Here is an 18241-nt window from a genome sequence, read left to right on the forward strand (position 1 = left end):
CACATTAGCACATTTAACACATTTAAACCCCCAACCCGGTTTCGGTAAATCTCCCCACAAGCCCTCAGTTAATGAAACAACCATCTGGACAGTGAATTATGCACAGTGGTTGAATAATTTTAAAGGCTGTTCCATCATGGAGAATGAAAAGACCCAGGGGGGAGTGGAGGGAGAGAAAAAAAACAAAAAAACTTAAATTAATTAAAGAATTAACATTAAGCTTAATGTTTTGTGAAATTATATGAAGTCCTCAGCGCCGAGTTAAGTGTCTGAGTGTGCCGCAGTCCATTCTACATCAGTGGAGAGGAGTTCATGTGCTATTAGGTGTCTTATTATCAACAGCATCTGTGCTTCTGCCTACTTCCACTCTGCATCATCGTTTAATATCTATTCTCTCTCTTTCTCAGAGGAAGTCCTTTGACACCGCCTCCACGAAGTTGGGCGCGGCCATGAGGATGGCGATGGTGCAGATGATGTTGAAGACGCTGAATCCGACCAGACACAGCCTGTCGATGACCGCGGCGGCAAACTGCCACCGCTCCGCCGCGCTCACCTGCAGGTCCTGCTCGCGAACGCGGTCCACTAAGAACTGCACTTCCACCAGAAGGGCCTGCAGCTGGATGTCGACCCCCCGGCTCGCACCACTTTGCGTATGCATCGCAACCGCTCCCCCTGCTCCAGCTCCGGCCTCCACGCTGCCGGGACCGGAGACTGAGGTTGAGGGGTCGAGGTCTGGGGACATTGGAGTTTGCTGGTGGGAGCTCCCAAACCTGGTGGGTGGAAGGTGGTGATGGGTGGGGGTGCCTCCGGCCCCTCCCCCTCCTCCTCCTCCTCCTCCTGCTGCTGCTGCTCCCCCTCCACCTCCAGATCCTCCTCCACCACCTACACCTCCTCTCCCACGGTTGCTGGTTCTGCACCTCTGAGCCGGATCTGCCTCTGGAGGGCTCTGAAAGGTCTGGAAGCCCATGTAAGGCAGATGGCCGTTCGGCTGGGGGGGGTTGGGGTTGGGGCTGGGGTTGGCAGGAAGGCTTGGCTCTCTGTGGCTTGGATTAGGCAACGCAACTGGCTGGGAGTTGGAGCAGTTAGGCGTCGGATGTGGTAGCGGATGGCTGAGCTGGACCAGGTTAGCCTGTAAGGAGGTGAGGCTCTGTGGCAGGATGGAGGGGGCTGGGGTGGGGCTGGTGGTGGTGGTAGGGGTGGTGGTGGGGGAGGACAGGGTCTTGCTCTGAAAGTCTAACTGGCTGTGGGGGTGTGAGGGGTCCGCCCCTTCTCCTGGACACTTCATCCGCAGGAACCAGGGAACCCACTGGAGCAGAACCAGCTCCACCTGAAGGACAGAGAGACGCTGATAAGAGGGAAGAACGCACGCACGCGCGCGCGCACACACACACACACACACACACACACACACACACACACACACACACACACACACACACACACACACACACACACACACACACACACGACGGATCATATTGGTCTGCGTTGTGTTTGATGTTAAATGTTAATGTCCCGAGGGGGAGTCGAACAGGGGAGCTCCCGCGTCCGCGGGCGACGACACAGGCCGCTGCACTAAGAAGTGAATTCACTCCTAACTACCGTACCTATGCGTCTGTTAACCCTGTTATATGAGGAAGTGAGTTTAATTTACCAGCCCGCACTGCCACAGTCACTCGTCAACACACCTGTTTCCGTGACTGTGGACATACCCACGGGCTTCCCCGTTACACACACACCAAATAAATGAGGTTGGAGCGTATTTGAGCGTGCAGTGTCACTTCACTCACAGCACTGGCTGCTCTATTGATTATTGATTAACATGGCGGCGGCACGGCAGTTGCTGCTCGCCTCCATTTCACTGGCGGTGTGGTTTGTCTCGTGTGTATGCCGTGCCAGCCTCACCCCCCACACACAGGCCACACACGCGCAGGGATCCCATGATACACGATACACACTCACCCGCTTATTCAGTCGTACATGCTCTTGCACTGCAAATGAGATGTTAATTCCAGTTCAGACCGTCTAGCAATGCATGAATATAAACCTCATTTGGGGCATAAGAGCCCACACAAATATATTCATATTCATAACGTCAGAGCCCCATTCATTGTGTGGAAGGATCCCTTTTTTGGTTGTCCTACTGTAAGTAAGACAATAGCTTAAATCTCACACCAAGGATAGCCATTGGCATATAAATTATGTGAATTCTTAAAATGGGTGGTATTCCCCTTTAATAAAGCATCCGAGACATGCTGGTATTTCTATCCCTCATTCAATGTGACACTCTCTGGAAATACGTTTCTGGAAAAAACATTGCTTCACGCTTGCCTCTCTAGCTGCAGTAAAATGTGTAACTCGTATTGGGAAATCAGTGGCCTTTCTCATCCCATCCCACGGGTTTAAAGAATTGTCTACAGCAGCTATTTGCCTCCTCAACATTTATTACAATAGAAGAGGCAGCCACTGAGATCCCTCTCTTTATCTGGCAGCATCATAGAGCTAGATTTTATGGTTCATAGATCACAAATAACAATGTTTGTTGAAGTACCCCTGCACACGCACGCACACACACACTTCCCTCCCTTTCTTGTTTTGTCTTGTTCATTTTGTTTGACGTTGGACTTCTTGGACTTGGGTCTATACTGCAGCCTATACCTGCCCCTCAGGCTATACTGCAGCCAGCCGCCATGTACGTAGGTATAGACCTAATTCTGCAGAAGAGTAACCCTGCCTGAAGAATGGTAAACCTATTTCTGTTTTCATCAGTTGGGGTGGGGTGGGGGCAGTCCACAATGTTGGAAATGTAGCGTCCCATGATGCAATAGACTGCAGTTCAAATACAGGTGTCTTACACTCATACTCCCCTGAGTCTATAATTGGAGTGTGTGTGTGTACCACATAGAGACAAGTTATACTCCGAAAACCACACCCTCCAAAGGGGAAAATATTTGGTGCAGTAATATGCAACCCAGGGGGAAAACCTAACAAAATGTCTAGCTAGTTAAAAACATGAAATATCAGCATATCAAAGGATTATTTTTTTAGCACCCTGTGTCAAAATATATTGACAAACAATATACTGTCGATATATCCAGGACACAGGAGGGAGGAAAAGTAGTGTTTATGGCAAAAATAGTTTAGGGGGCAAGTTAGCTGTTAGCAAGCTATGTGTTAGCAAGCCATGTGTGTTAGCAAGCCATGTATTAGCAAGCCATGTGTTAGCAAGCGCACAAACTAATACCCAATACTATAGGCTATAACTTTCTGATTTATCTTTCAATGCTTACCAGTGACTTGATGCACACAAATAGATTACATTCAAATGTATTGTCATTATACAGCACAAGTACAGTACAACAAAAAGAAGTTTGGCATCCAACCAAAGTGCAAATGTAACAGTAAAGTGCAATAGTAATATACAATGTACAGGTGATTAAACTGGATATCAAATATATAAATTAGTACTACTGAGTAATAGTGCTAATCAGATGTTTGTACAGAGTTGTAGTATTAATATGTACAGTGATATAGGTATAAAGACACAATGGTAGTAAGTCATACTGGCCAGCGGCCGTAGGTAAGAGATATGTACAGATATCTATATATCTATCTAGGTCGTCCTCGGACGGGCCCTCCATCAGTTATGTACAGATAGTATCTACAGATATATGCAGGAGGTATGTACAGATGTACAGACAGATTTGATATATACATATACACACTATTACGCTGGCTCTAGTCTTCCTGAAGTTCACAATGACCTGCTTGGTTTTCTTGGTGTTGAGGGCCAGGTTGTTGTCGGTGCACCACGCCACCAGGTGCTGGACCTCCTCCCTGTAGGCCGACTTATCGTTGCTTTTGATTAGGCCCACCACCGCTGTGTCGTCTGCAAATACCCTCCATATTACTACGGAAACTAATAAAAACTAAAACTAGCGAACCCCACTCTGGAATCTAACTGAAACTAAACTGAAAACAAAACAAAATTTAAAGGAAAAGGAAATACAAAAAAATACAAAACTATAATAACTTTAATATCTTTGGTGTAGTTTCTTCCAAATGCAGCGATGTGTTTTTTTCTTCTCCTCTTATTTTCCTTTGTACAACCTGTTTAACTTAAACTTAGCTTATTAATAATCAGGCCCTTTAGGATCAGTTAAACTTAGCTTATCCATCATCAGTCCCTTTAGGATCAGTTAAACTCAGCTTATCCATCATCAGTCCCTTTAGGATCAGTTAAACTCAGTTTATCCATCATCAGTCCCTTTAGGATCAGTTAAACTCAGCTTATTAATAATCAGTCCCTTTAGGATCAGTTAAACGTAGCTTATCCATCACCAACCCTTTAGGATCAGTTAAACTCAGCTTATTAATAATCAGTCCCTTTAGGATCAGTTAGACTCAGTTTATCCATCATCAGTCCCTTTAGGATCAGTTAAACTCAGCTTATCCATAATCAGTCCCTTTAGGATCAGTTAAACTTAGCTTATTAATAATCAGTCCCTTTAGGATCAGTTAAACTCAGCGTATCCATCATCAGTCCCTTTAGGATCAGTTAAACTCAGTTTATCCATCATCAGTCCCTTTAGGATCAGTTAAACTTAGCGTATCCATCATCAGTCCCTTTAGGATCAGTTAAACTCAGTTTATCCATCATCAGTCCCTTTAGGATCAGTTAAACTTAGCTTATCCATAATCAGTCCTTTTAGGATCAGTTAAACTCAGCTGATCCATAATCAGTCCCTTTAGGATCAGTTAAACTTAGCTTATACATCGTCAGTCCCTTTAGGATCAGTTAAACTTAGCGTATCCATCATCAGTCCCTTTAGGATCAGTTAAACTTAGCTTATCCATAATCAGTCCTTTTAGGATCAGTTAAACTCAGCTGATCCATAATCAGTCCCTTTAGGATCAGTTAAACTCAGCGTATACATCGTCAGTCCCTTTAGGATCAGTTAAACTTAGCTTATCCATAATCAGTCCCTTTAGGATCAGTTACACTCAGTTTATCCATAATCAGTCCCTTTAGGATCAGTTAAACTCAGCGTATACATCGTCAGTCCCTTTAGGATCAGTTAAACTTAGCTTATCCATAATCAGTCCCTTTAGGATCAGTTACACTCAGTTTATCCATAATCAGTCCCTTTAGGATCAGTTAAACTTAGCTTATCCATAATCAGTCCCTTTAGGATCAGTTAAACTCAGTTTATCCATCATCAGTCCCTTTAGGATCAGTTAAACTCAGCTTATCCATAATCAGTCCCTTTAGGATCAGTTAAACTCAGCTTATCCATCATCAGTCCCTTTAGGATCAGTTAAACTCAGCTTATCCATCATCAGTCCCTTTAGGATCAGTTACACTCAGTTTATCCATAATCAGTCCCTTTAGGATCAGTTAACCCCAGCTTAATGAGACCATAGTGCCTGGCTGCCTGCTGGTCTTGCTGGCAGCTATAGTGAGCTCTGCAGGAGTCCGTTGATGTGGTGAAAATGTCATGTTGCATACTGTAGCAACCTGAAGACCACAGAGGGCCAGCTCTCAGAGACATGTGTCTGACCAGGTGAATGTTTAACCACCAGACACAGAGACAGAACAGGAGATAATGCCTGTCTACATATCATTGTGCAATGATAAGCAGTCATGACGTCTTTGATAGTGACATGACGTTATATGCAGGTTCACAGGTGTTGCACACAAAGCTTGAGCAGCCTGTTGTAGGTTCATTCACTTCTCTTGTAATGTCTGTCACAACTGCAACTCTAAGCCCAACACTGATGTAGGCAGAAGGCACTGAGGATAATACTGTGTGGCGCTGCGTGTGTGTGTGTGTGTGTGCGCGTGCATGCGTGTGCGTGCGTGCGTGCGCGTGTGTGCGTGTGTGTGTGTGTGCGTGCGTGCGTGTGTGTGTGTGTGTGTGTGTGTGTGTGTGTGTGTGTGTGTGTGTGTGTGTGTGTGTGTGTGTGTGTGTGCGTGCGTGCGTGCGTGCGTGCGTGCGTGCGTGCGTGCGTGCGTAAGAGCCAGATGATTGCGGCGGTGTCCTGGTGGCTCGACACACCAGGATGCATTGCAATGCGGAATCGAGCCTGGGACACTATCTGCTGCATGTCACCAACCCCCCCATAGATATATATAGAACACTAGATAGCTTGCCCGCGCTGCCGGCCAATGGAGAGCGACGTCACTGAACTGCCGCCATCTTGCTCCAGTTAGCCTTGAGTGAGAGTGAGTGAGCTGCACAGACAAAAATACTCATAACTCGCTGAAATATTGACGGATTTACAAACGGTTTGGTTTATTACAAGCATTATTAACGTGGCTATGATTCAAGCGGTTTGTAAAAAAAAAAACATCTTTAAAAGATTTTCTTTTTATAAGTATGCAGTATCATAACGAAAGGTTATGTAGATAACCTAGTTATATTAGTATTGGCTGAGCGTCCCGCTCTGAGCCTTACGAGATACTCTGTGATACATATTGTATCTCCCACGAATAAAAAACACATGCACCCCACCTGTATGGGGCCCCGCCCCTAATGGTGGCCACCACCCATATAACCATGACTCTGGTCATGAAACACCCTTCCTCGCCAAAAACCCGTCCCAGGAAAAGATCCCTCAAGAGGGAACTCAGGGCGCGCAGAGCGGGACGCTCAGCCAATACTAATATAACTAGGTTATCTACATAACCTTTCGTTATATTTCGTATTTGCATCGCGTCCCGCTCTGAGCCTTACGAGATAATGGGGAAGAGCGGGCGCGAGACCCGACAGATGTACCCCCTGAGGACCCGTAAGCCCACATCAAGGGGTGCGGGGAGCCCTGTCACCCCATCCTTCCTAATGAAGGGGGGGCGCAGTCAACTCCACCTGAATGCGAACAAGAGAGAGCTAGAACCCCTTGAACACACCGTACAGGCGGAACCACGTGTGACCCAACACACTGTGGCCCATACCCACACACTCCCGCTACCCGACCAAAGGACGGGAAGCAGGAAAGGCCACAGACCCCAGAACCGCCTGGGAGACAGAACCCCCGGTCATGTCCATGAGGTAAAACCTTACAAAGGAGCCCGGGGAGGACCATGAAGCTGCAGCACAGATGGCCTCCACCGAGGCCCCACCCAGGAGAGCGGCAGAGGCAGCCACCCCACGAGTGGAGTGCGCCCTGACGCCCCCAGGGGGATCCTGCCCAGCCAGCGTGTAGCAGAGGGCAACACCCTCGCACAACCAATGGGACAGACGCTGCTCCGACAGTGCCTTACCAGCACGAGCCCCACCGTAACAGACAAAAAGCTGGTCGGTAACCCTGAAATCCTGAGTACGGCTGAGGTAAATCCCCAAGCACGGACTGGACATGACAGGTGAAGGCCCGCATCTAACTCACTAGTGTGAGGAGGAGGACGAAACGCCTGAACCACAATATCCCGGGAGCGGAAGGAACTCCGGATATTCTCAGGCACGAAAGCAGGATCAGGTCGCAGAGTGACACCGCAATCGGTCCGAAAAGACAGGCACTCTGGACGTACCGAGAGAGCACAGAGCTCACCTACGCGTTTAGCGGAAGTGACAGCCAGAAGGAACGCGGTCCTGAAGGACAGCTGTCCCAACGGCGCCCGCTCTAGCGGCTCAAACGGGGCCAAGGACAACCGACCGAGGACCAATTGAAGATCCCAAGTCGGAGCCAAGGAGCGTTGCACCGGCTTAACGCGTCGAGCGCCAAGCAGGAAACGCTTCACAAGAGGGTGGCTGAACAAGACATCCCCTCAAACCCCTCATGATAGGAGGATATAGCTGCTGCATATACCCTCACCGTCGAAGCCGACAGTCTATCAAGGAGAGACTGGAGGTAACTAAGGACAGCATCCAGGGGGCAGGAGACTGAGTCCCGGCCCCCCACCTTACACCACACTTGGAACATATGTCATCTGCCCGCGTAAGCGCGACAGTGGAGGGAGCATGCGCATTCCAGATGGTAACACCATCAGGATCAAGAACCTGCGCCCCTCAACGTACCCGTCCCAACAACTGACCTAACAGATGTATGGGGAAGAATCCCTGGCGGCACGGCATCGGTCCCAGACCCGCCTGGCCATGTCCAGACGCAATCCTCACCCGTCAGGATGAGGGCCGCCCCGCGACAGTACACCTGCACCCACATTCTCCCTGCCGGGGATGTGGGGAGCCCTCAGGCCGCGCAGATGGAGGACGCCCATAGCCAGCCGCCCGCCGCCTGGTGCAGACAGGGGGAGCGTACTCCTCCCTGTCTGTCGATACACGACACTGACGTCGTAACGTCCGTCCTGATCAACACCATTTGTGGACCAGAAGGACCGCTTTCAACACCAACACATTGAACGTAGCGCAGACCGGGCAGCATGGTTTGCCAGCTGCCCCCTACTGCGTTGGCCCGACGCATCACCAGCGAGGGAGGCGTCGGCGAAAACGCGACGTGAGACAGCGCCGTAACCGTCCTAGGACGGAACCTCCCGAGCGTGTTGACAACACGCTCTGAAATGGATGCCCATAGCCCTCCAACCGTTGACTGGGAAGAGGAATACTCTACATCCAGTCTACAGCAACCCCAGGCTGGTAGAGACCTGCCTGGTATGAGACCTGACGATCCACCTTGACCGCGAAGGACCAGAACGTCATCAGGGCAGAACACTCCGTAACCCCGGACGACGCAAAGGCCCCAGTGCGGCCTCCACGCACTTGGTGAAGATGCGGGGAGCCAGAGAAAACCGAACGGCAGCCTCTGGTACTCATACGCTAACCCTGCAAAGGAAGCGTAGGTAAGCCCTAGGATGGAAGATCGGGGATGCGCATACGCATCCTACAGGTCTATGGAGGAGAACCAGACCCCCACCTGACAGTGTTCAACAGGTAGGAGACGATCCAAAAAATGCTGAACCTTCCCATGGGACAGGTCCAGCCTGGGTCTTACACCCCTCCCTCCCGACTTCTCGGGCTGAGAACACCGGGAGGAGAACGCCACGACGATGGCTTGCTTCGTCCACAGAGATTGGATCTCGTCGACCAGAGCTGTCCCTGCTGGAGACCCCGACAACAGGGTCTGTACCAAACCTGAAAACGGGTGGGGTTGTGTAAACACAAGTCCCTGCCTCACCGTTCTCTCCATCTACCTCGACATATGGTACTGCCGTAGTCATATGTGACGACACTCCCAACGCACCCGCCGTCACGTGGCGCAGGTCCGCCAGGAACTGTAGATAGTTGGCCCGGTCCCCCCGCTGTGCGTAGACAACCCCGGAACCGTGCGAGGAGCGCGTTCCGTGTCGGAACACCTGACCCTGACACACCCACGAGGCAATCGCACCCAAGGGGGAACCCCGACAGAAAGGGCCGATCTGATACGGGGGGCTTCCGATGAAAAAAGCCCCCCCACTGAACACCCCTCCAGAACATGCTGAAGGAGTTGTTCTGCAGCCGGACATGCAAGGTGTAAGGCCCCCATGGGTTCCTACACACCGTAGCCCTGCAGTGATATTACTACCACCCCAAACCATGTGAGCTGCGACCACTTGCCAATATTTCAGGAGTGGGAGGCACCAACATGATACCTGGCCTGGCGAAGGCGAGGCCGGGGAAGCCCGCACTGTGTGCCTCAAAAGGTTTCGAGCCCCCCTGCTGACAACACTTAAGTTGACAGACGTAACACCAGGCTCAACCAACACAGTTCAAGGTGTGGGAGCCGCTTGACAGCACAACATTCTCACGGACAGACCCAGGCTCAGCCATCAACTGGGTGTCAGCCCCCGTCCCCATGAGAAGCGAAAAGTGGGGCCGCCCGCGCATCAACGAAGGCACGCGGCCCGCAGCCAAAGGAAACAATCAGAGCCCACTTCTCCCGCTGGTGTTGGGGAAGGGAGTGATCGGAGAGCGGGCTGCTCGCGGCAGGACGGTGACGGCTTGTTTGTTCAAGCCGAACCCATCCTACATGGCCGATCCCTCGGCCGCCAAGGCTGTCGGCCTTGTGGACACCTGTCAAATCAACGCCCAGGATACCTCTGGCAGGGGAAAAACATGGCCGCCTGTCGAGGGCCCCGTCATCGCCGCTGACGAGGCCGTGCTCTCTCTTCTTCTGGCTGCGCGGTGTGAGGCGGTGTAGGGCCTAGGACAATACCGCCCGCGCTCCAGCAGAAGACCAAAATCCCAGTATACCGATTGACCGTCAGTATGAATGGTTTGAGAGGAGAGAAAGCTGTAGCAAGACAGACCTTCTCATAGCAGAGTGACAAAACGAAACAATAGCCCCCTACACAGGGCCGCCCCAGGAGATGGGGGGCCTCGCGTCTAAAAACGCACAGGGCCTCACATTTCTCCCAGGCGGCCCTGCCCTTATACTACTGCAGCCTAACGCCAGGCAATGTGGGACCCAAGACAACAATTGCCTGTGCACAGACACGCAACATGTTTATCATGTCGGCTGGACCCATAGCCCCACTACCCGACGCCAACCCAGATGGGAACACCGTTCAACAAACCCCGCCGGAACACAAGGTAAAATACCTGGCTAGGAACCTAGCCACGACCTACCCCGTTGTCAACCCATTTACCCGAAAAAGGTAAATAGAACTCAAAAACCCCACAACAGCTACCGACTGACCTTCATTGATGAACCGGGCAAGAGGCGGGAGAGTGACAACATCTCACGGCGGAGACATTAAAACAGCATAGCAATTAGCAGTAGTAATAGCATGCGGCAGTAGCGATAGCATGTAGCATAGCTTCAGATGTTTTAGCAGCACGCCCAAGACAGCTTGGAAACCGTTCCCTGCAGAGAACGTTCACCAAACCATCCTGCCCCCGGCGCCAACACACAACATGGTTGTGTTAACAAAACAAACCAGCATTACTAACACTAATACCCATGCCTGAAGACACAGGGCCTACCTGAGTACAAGCTGGCCCGACAGCCAGCCTTGTACAGCTGAACCTCGATGTGCAGTCATCAAACGAGGAACATCAACACAGGCCCGTCGTGTCGCCGAAAACATGCATCCAAGATGCCAGGGGCCAGCAACCTCCGGTAAGCTTCCAACATTATTAATCTTCCTTAATCTTTTCATTCCGCTAGACTCGTATGGTGCACGCATCCAATACGCTGGGACGAAAACAGAGGAAGGGTGTTTCATGACCAGAGTCATGGTTATATGGGTGGTGGCCACCATTAGGGGCGGGGCCCCATACAGGTGGGGTGCATGTGTTTTTTATTCGTGGGAGATACAATATGTATCACAGAGTATCTCGTAAGGCTCAGAGCGGGACGCGATGCAAATACGAAATATAACTACATATTTGATGTTTATAGCAAACCAACCCGTTTGTAAATCCGTCAATATTTCAGCGAGTTATGAGTATTTTTGTCTGTGCAGCTCACTCACTCTCACTCAAGGCTAACTGGAGCAAGATGGCGGCGGTTCAGTGACGCTGGTGACTCCGCCTTAAGCTATCTAGTGTTCTATAGATATCTATGAACCCCCCCCCCAGTCGCTCACCGTCCTGTCTAATAAAACAGAAGCAGAGAAGAAGAGCAGCGGTAGCTATGACACCGCCCTGTCTAATAAAACAGAAGCAGAGAAGAAGAGCAGCGGTAGCTATGACACCGCCCTGTCTAATAAAACAGAAGCAGAGAAGAAGAGCAGCGGTAGCTATGACACCGCCCTGTCTAATAAAACAGAAGCAGAGAAGAAGAGCAGCGGTAGCTATGACACCGCCCTGTCTAATAAAACAGAAGCAGAGAAGAAGAGTAGCTATGACTCACCCAGCGAGGCATGTTTCCACTGTTGGGGTCATGGTGATGGAACTGAAGCACGATGACAGTGGCTACAACAGACATCCCTACTATCACCATGGTGCTGGCAAAGTACTGGCCTGCAGCACATAGGAGAGGAGGGTACATGACTTAACAACCTTGGAATGGTAATAATAATAATCACTGAATTAACAATTTATTCCAAAAGTCCACATGCCTTACAAACAGGCAAGGGATATAAATGGACTGCATTTATAAAAAGCGTTTAGCAGCTTATGCTTCACATTCACACACCTGCTCATTGGGAGCAGTTAGGGGACTAAATGTCTTGCTCCAGGACACTGCCGGGAGGAGTCGGAATCGAACCGGGAACCTTTAGATTACCAGACAACCGCTGTACCTACTGAGCTACTGTCACCCATAGGGATGTACAGTCCCTTACAAAATACAATTTATTATGGTAGTTTGATGGCATTTTCAGTTTTAATATGGTACTGACCATTGTGTAAATAATTTACCATGGTACAGCCATGGTGGTAGTGACCAAAGAAATATGGAAATACTATGCAACCAAAACAAATAATAATATAAAAAAAATGTAAAAGTTAAAGTAAATCTCAACTACTCTAAAAAAAAATTGTCAAACTAACACTACTTGATATGATAGATATGGAGCAACAACTGAACTGACAGACTTGATTGATTGCCAAGGTTGATCGATTGATTTAGTGGCCAGTGCGCGTGAATACTTTCCCTAAGGTGGTTGCACTTCCGCGTTCGGTTTGCGCGATCTGATTGGCCACTGACGTTTCTGGTCATGTGACATGTGCGCCAATTGTGTGACGGCAAGTTCTGCGCCTATTTCCGGGTCTAACAGCCTGCAAACTACCTAACGCCTAGTTTATCACTGGTTAAGCTTAGGCGACTCTTTCGAAGTTGGTTAAGGTTAGAGTTTGGAATCAGGGCTGGTGTTCTATTGCCCTTCTCTAAGACAAACTCTAACCTTAACCAACTTCGAAAGAGTGCCTAAGCTTAACCGGCGAAAGAACTTGCCGTCACACGATTGGCGCACATGTCACATGACCAGAAACGTCAGTGGCCAATCAGATCGCGCAAACCGACAACCCCCTTAGGGAAAGTATTCACGCGGCCAGCGTAGCCACTCCTCACTTGTGTGTGTTTAAGGAGGACAGGGAGGGTGTTTTAAGGTGGAATAGGAAAAATGCACACCAAAAAAAATTTGTTTGTAATTAACCACCTTAATTTAAAGTGTTAACTACTGAAAATGACTACGATTTGAATGTTGTTGTTAATACTGCCAAACATTTACTGAAAATGTAGTTAAAGGGACACTTCACTGCTGATTTATTTTGCACTTGGGCTGCGTTTACACTATTGCCAAAAACGAAGCGTTTCATTTAGCTTTTCAGAACGCTGCGTAATGGCAGGCAAGTTAGACGTCGTTTTGTCTCGTGAGCACCGAGTGATGTATATACATGTAGTACAATGCCAAAGCAGTAGGTGGCGATGTAGTTCAAACATGGAGGCCATTTTCAACCAATCAGAAAGGTTGAACGAGTCACTCCACATCCTGCTCAAAATCTCAGAAAGCCACCATCTTTAAATACCTCGCAACATAGCATTTATTTTTCAGCAAGAAACAAAGTGCAATAAACAAAAACTGATACATTCACTGTGTGTTCTGCCTCATTTGTTGATGATTTGTTGATGAAACAAAACTAACATGAACACAATTGACCACCAAGAGCGGAGTTTAGTCTCACAAAAAGATCGCTGATTTTGTTAGCTTATGTGCTAATGTGATTGGGATATGCCATTATAACAGTATAGGATTGTGGCTATCGTACATTAACCTAGTAACGTTAATGCTAGCAGAATGAATGGATGAAAAAGTTATTTAACAGATTGCAGAATGGGTACAATACAATACGGCTCAATACAAACAATTGTTAAGGGGATGCAGACTGTTGTAGTTTGGACTGGGTTCCTTATAACAATAACTTGACAACACATGAGCTTAGTTTAGCCGCAGCTACAGGCAATCTGAGGAGGACGCAGCTGATATCCTGTATAGGTCCAGCCAGGGGAGAATTTGGCGTCGGTGTCTACTACTGCGCATGGGCGTTGGGCAAGACCGGCTCCGTATCTGGCTCGCGCAAATTACATGGCACTGTTGTCGGCGAGGTTTCCAAAACGAAAACACCCTTTCAGCGTTGCCGCTAGGAAAACGCATTTTCCTGCCAAAACGGTGTTTCCTTTTAACTTGGACATGCAAACGTAATCATCCGAAAATACAACGTTGCTGTTTCCCCGCAGTGTAACCATGGCCTTAATCTCACACACTTCCAAAAACTCTAAATAGTTTAACAGTTATTGAGAGTAATCAAGTTTGGATATGGCCACCAGTGCTGTCATTGAGGACACTGAATCCTTGTGTTGTGTCAATTACAGCACCATGAATTGTAGATGGGAAAAAATAGCAATCCCTAATTTATAGAGACTGCTACCTTATCATTTAATGGTGCTGTAATTAACAGAACACAAGGACTCACTGCATGGTGGCTATATCCAACCTATTTACTCTCAATAACCGTAAATGAAAAAGTTAATGAATGTGTGCAAAACTATTTAGAGTTTTTGGAAGCGTGTGAGATGAAGTGCAAAATACATCAGCTTTGTTTTTTGGTGAAGTGGCCCTTTAAACTAGTAATTGAACTACATGTAGTTCACTTCTCCCCAACACTGATACCATAATGACCTTTTTGTAAGGGTTGTAGATAGAGTCAGATATTCAGAGACCTTTTGGTTACATACTGTGTATACGTTCAATTGAAAATCAGGTTGGTACGTACAACAAAATTAGACAGACAGCATGATAACACACACACACACACACACACACACACACACACACACACACACACACACACACACACACACACACACACACACACACACACACACACACACACACACACACTAGTAGCCATTACAGATGAGACGCACCATCTCCACCACACTGCCTAGTTACAGAGGAGATCAAATAAAACTCTTGCCGGCGACTCGTCCCTCTTCCCCGACAAGCCTGCAGTCCTCAAATGAGTGTGAGTCTATGGACATGTCCAAGAAGACTAAAGAATATCAGAATCAGGGCAGCCTGCTGCAGCCATAGCCAATGCCTCCGATTTGTGTGGCCAAATGGCGTATACTGTCCATTACACAGGTCCAACCCATCCTGAGGACCAGCACTTCACACACTCACAAACACACGCTGGGAGACTGACCTATCAGTGGTACAGAATCTGAAGTGGCGGGCATAATCTCTGCAACCATCAACATGAAGACCGTTAGTGAGAGCAGCACTGTGATACCTGGAGGCAGAGAGGAGAGAAAGACGAGATAGAAGGTTTAGAGAAAGAAAGGGCATTACGTATGCTACACCTAACTTGGCATCATACCTCTATCTCTCTAATGCTCCCAGGGTTACTCACTATTTCACCCTGCTCTCCCTTCCTCTCTGTCCCTCTCCCTCTAATCTCTCTCCTTCCCTCCCTTTCTTTCTCTCCCTCTATGCTCTCTCCTTCCCTCCCTTTCTATCTCCCTCACTCTCTCTCTCTCTCTCTCCCCTTCCCTCCCTCTCTCACATTCTCTCTGCCTCCACTGTCTCTCCTTCCCTCCCTCTCAGCCCTCTCCCCCAGCCCTTCATATTCCTCACTGTGAAGTGTTAACACCGGTTGCCTTGCTATGTCATCTTGCAGTGGGCACAGAAAGAGAGAAAGAAGGTGAGGATGTGAAACAATTTAGCTTCCTCCCCCCTCCCTCCCTCCATGAATTAATTATTATTCTCCTCCTTTCTCCCTCCCCATGCTCTCATCCCCCCCCCCTCTCCCTCCCCTGCTCACATCACTTTGTTTCTCTACTGAAAACAATTCCCCTCCCCAACTCTAACAGGTGCAGCAGCTGCATCAAGTGGGTGATAAGTGGCATATATCATCTTCAACAGTCCTCCCCTCATCCTTTCTCCAGCTGCCCATCCTCCTCCCCGCCCCCCCTACTCTCAGTAACCGAGGTGATTTGGTGGACACTCACTTGTATCCAAAGTGCCTAACAGTGCTATGAGTGTCGCGGGTGGGGGTATATGGGTGTCTGTATGGGGGTGTGGATGTACCTGCGGGATCCCAAGAGGAGGACGTGTCCCGGGATGGTCTGGAAGAGGACCTAAAGGCTTACCTGGCTGATATAACAGGCAAGTGTATATCGGCCTATGATGGGTATTCTAATCACCGTCACTGTACTGCACCATGCTGTCCCTGCTTTCTTGTCTAGACGGAGTCCAGGAAGTCCCGGTGGGAGAGTGGAGAGCCGTCTTGGGAGGATGGTGATTTTGTGCAGAAGACAGCTACAGCCGGCGAGTGCAGGACCACCAGGGGGGGGTAGCTTACTTAACGTAATGCAGTCTACACATGTGTGCCCTCTTTCTTACGCAGCTGGGGAGCGTCGTTGGAGGGAGCAAGAAGTGGATTGGCTGGCTGGCGTGGCGGGGCGGTGTCCGGAAGTACTGGCGCTGTTGAAAGGAGGATCAATGGTGGACAGTAGCAGAACGAAACGGGAGTCGAGAGGACGACACCAGAGGACGCGGAGCTGCAAGAGTACGAGGACACGCGACTCTTTTTGTCTTGTGCTTTTCTCCAGTGGAACATTTTCCTATTGCCGACTGCAGTGTTCCCCCCGCTGTGGAACGGGTGGAGCCTCAGACAGGAGAGACATTGTCGCAGCACTGCACGCCGTGAGTAAATGGATACAAGATATAAGAATACGCGCCTGACAAGCGAACTGTTTCCCGAGTGGTAAATGAAGAAATAGAAGAACAGTGACTGCATTGGAATTAGGAATATTATTAGTAGCGTGGAGCTGAAGATTATCAGAACGGCATGCAGTAAGCCAGTAAAACTGTAGAACAGTGGTCACCAACCTTTTTAAGCCCAAGATCACTTTTTTTTGTTTTGGTGAAGGCAAGATCTACCTATTGAAGCGTTGAGAGAAAAAGACAGCCAAGATTGTACTTTAAACTAAATGACTTTTATTTGCCTGTATTCTAATTACATGCAATGCTTTGGTCCAACATTAAAACGTCAAAGTAGAACTATTATGTACTTTCTCAGTCAGTGCTAAGTGCAGTCATCTTATGCAGCATCACTTTTCACATCAAAACAAAAGTAGAACTGTAATGTGGACTTTCTCATATTATTAACATTGACAAACATATGTACAATTAGCATTTTATAAAGTAGAACTGTAATGTGTACGTTCTCAGTCAGTGCTAAGTGCAGTCAGTGCTAAGTGCAGTCAGTGCTAAGTGCAGCATCACTTTTCACATCAGAACAAAAGTAGAACTGTAATGTGGACTTTCTCATATTATTAACATTGACAAACATATTTACAATCAGCATTTTATAAAGTAGAACTGTAATGTGTACTTTCTCAGTCAGTGCTAAGTGCAGCATCATTTTCACATCAAAACAAAAGTAGAACTGTATGTGTACTTTCTCAGTCAGTGCTAAGTGCAGCATCACTTTTCACATCAAAACAAAGGTAGAACTGTAATGTGGACTCTCAGGGTAAGATCTACATTTTAAATTTAAATTTTTTTAAAAATTAAAAATTTTCATGGAAAGATCTACAGGGACAGTCTCAAAGATCGACCAGTCGATCAAGATCGACGGGTTGGTGACCACTGCTGTAGAAGATTTGAACCCAGTATTTTGGACACTCCATCCTCTGTGAACTACCTCTCTCTCTTTGTTGTATCATATGGAGAATATCTAATTTGTGCATTGTGACGAACCCGGGAACGGGGGGACCTTGCTATTACTGACTTTGCCTTCCATTACAGGCGGGAGGACATTATTATACGCCTGGTGCTTGGAGTATACTAAAACACCCCAGTACGGACAGAACGGTTTTAGCCCGAAGGCGTGAGGGGCTACGGGAGCGGAAGGGGGTGGCGTCCTTCCGGCCCTCACCTTCGGGCCCCGGTCATAACTAAACCTTTTTTTGTAGTGTTTGTAAACTCAGCGCTTCCACTGCCCAAACCTAGGTTAGGATATGAGAGGAGTATTCTAGGCCTAGTCACCACCCCTAGCGGTGAGCAGCCCCCACTATTTTATCCCAGCCCCCTTAGTTGCTGTGTGACACTTAGTGTGTATTTACATAACCTATGTTCCCTATAATCATTTGCCGTGGCTCCCCGAGAGATGGTGTGATATCGATACCTATTTTAGGCTATTTGCAGTGAACCGTGTTTTGAGGTGTGGTGTGATTCTAGACTAGTGTGTGATAGTCATAGACCCGTGTGCAGGGCAAACCCTTTTATTCACGCGTGTAGTGCCTCAGGGGCGGGGATAGGTAGCGTGGGTGGGAGCAACAGCCTGGGGGTGGGTTG

At 48.4% G+C, this 18241-nt stretch overlaps 1 protein-coding gene across 1 annotated transcript in view; it reads right to left on the reverse strand.

Moving 5' to 3' along the window:
* Positions 1 to 403: 403 nt before the first annotated feature.
* The window catches only part of LOC311246646 (neuronal acetylcholine receptor subunit alpha-7-like), a gene marked incomplete at both ends in the record, with an annotated part of 70240 nt that continues 52402 nt past the window's right edge, over positions 404 to 18241 (reverse strand). Inside the window, 3 exon segments of the mRNA XM_084336815.1 lie at positions 404 to 1327; positions 11788 to 11897; positions 15084 to 15170. Of these exon segments, the coding sequence (XP_084192941.1) occupies positions 404 to 1327; positions 11788 to 11897; positions 15084 to 15170 (1121 nt within the window).

The sequence above is a fragment of the Notolepis coatsorum genome, assembly GCF_963971535.1.
Source record: "Notolepis coatsorum genome assembly, chromosome: 19".
Taxonomy (NCBI): domain Eukaryota; kingdom Metazoa; phylum Chordata; class Actinopteri; order Aulopiformes; family Paralepididae; genus Notolepis; species Notolepis coatsorum.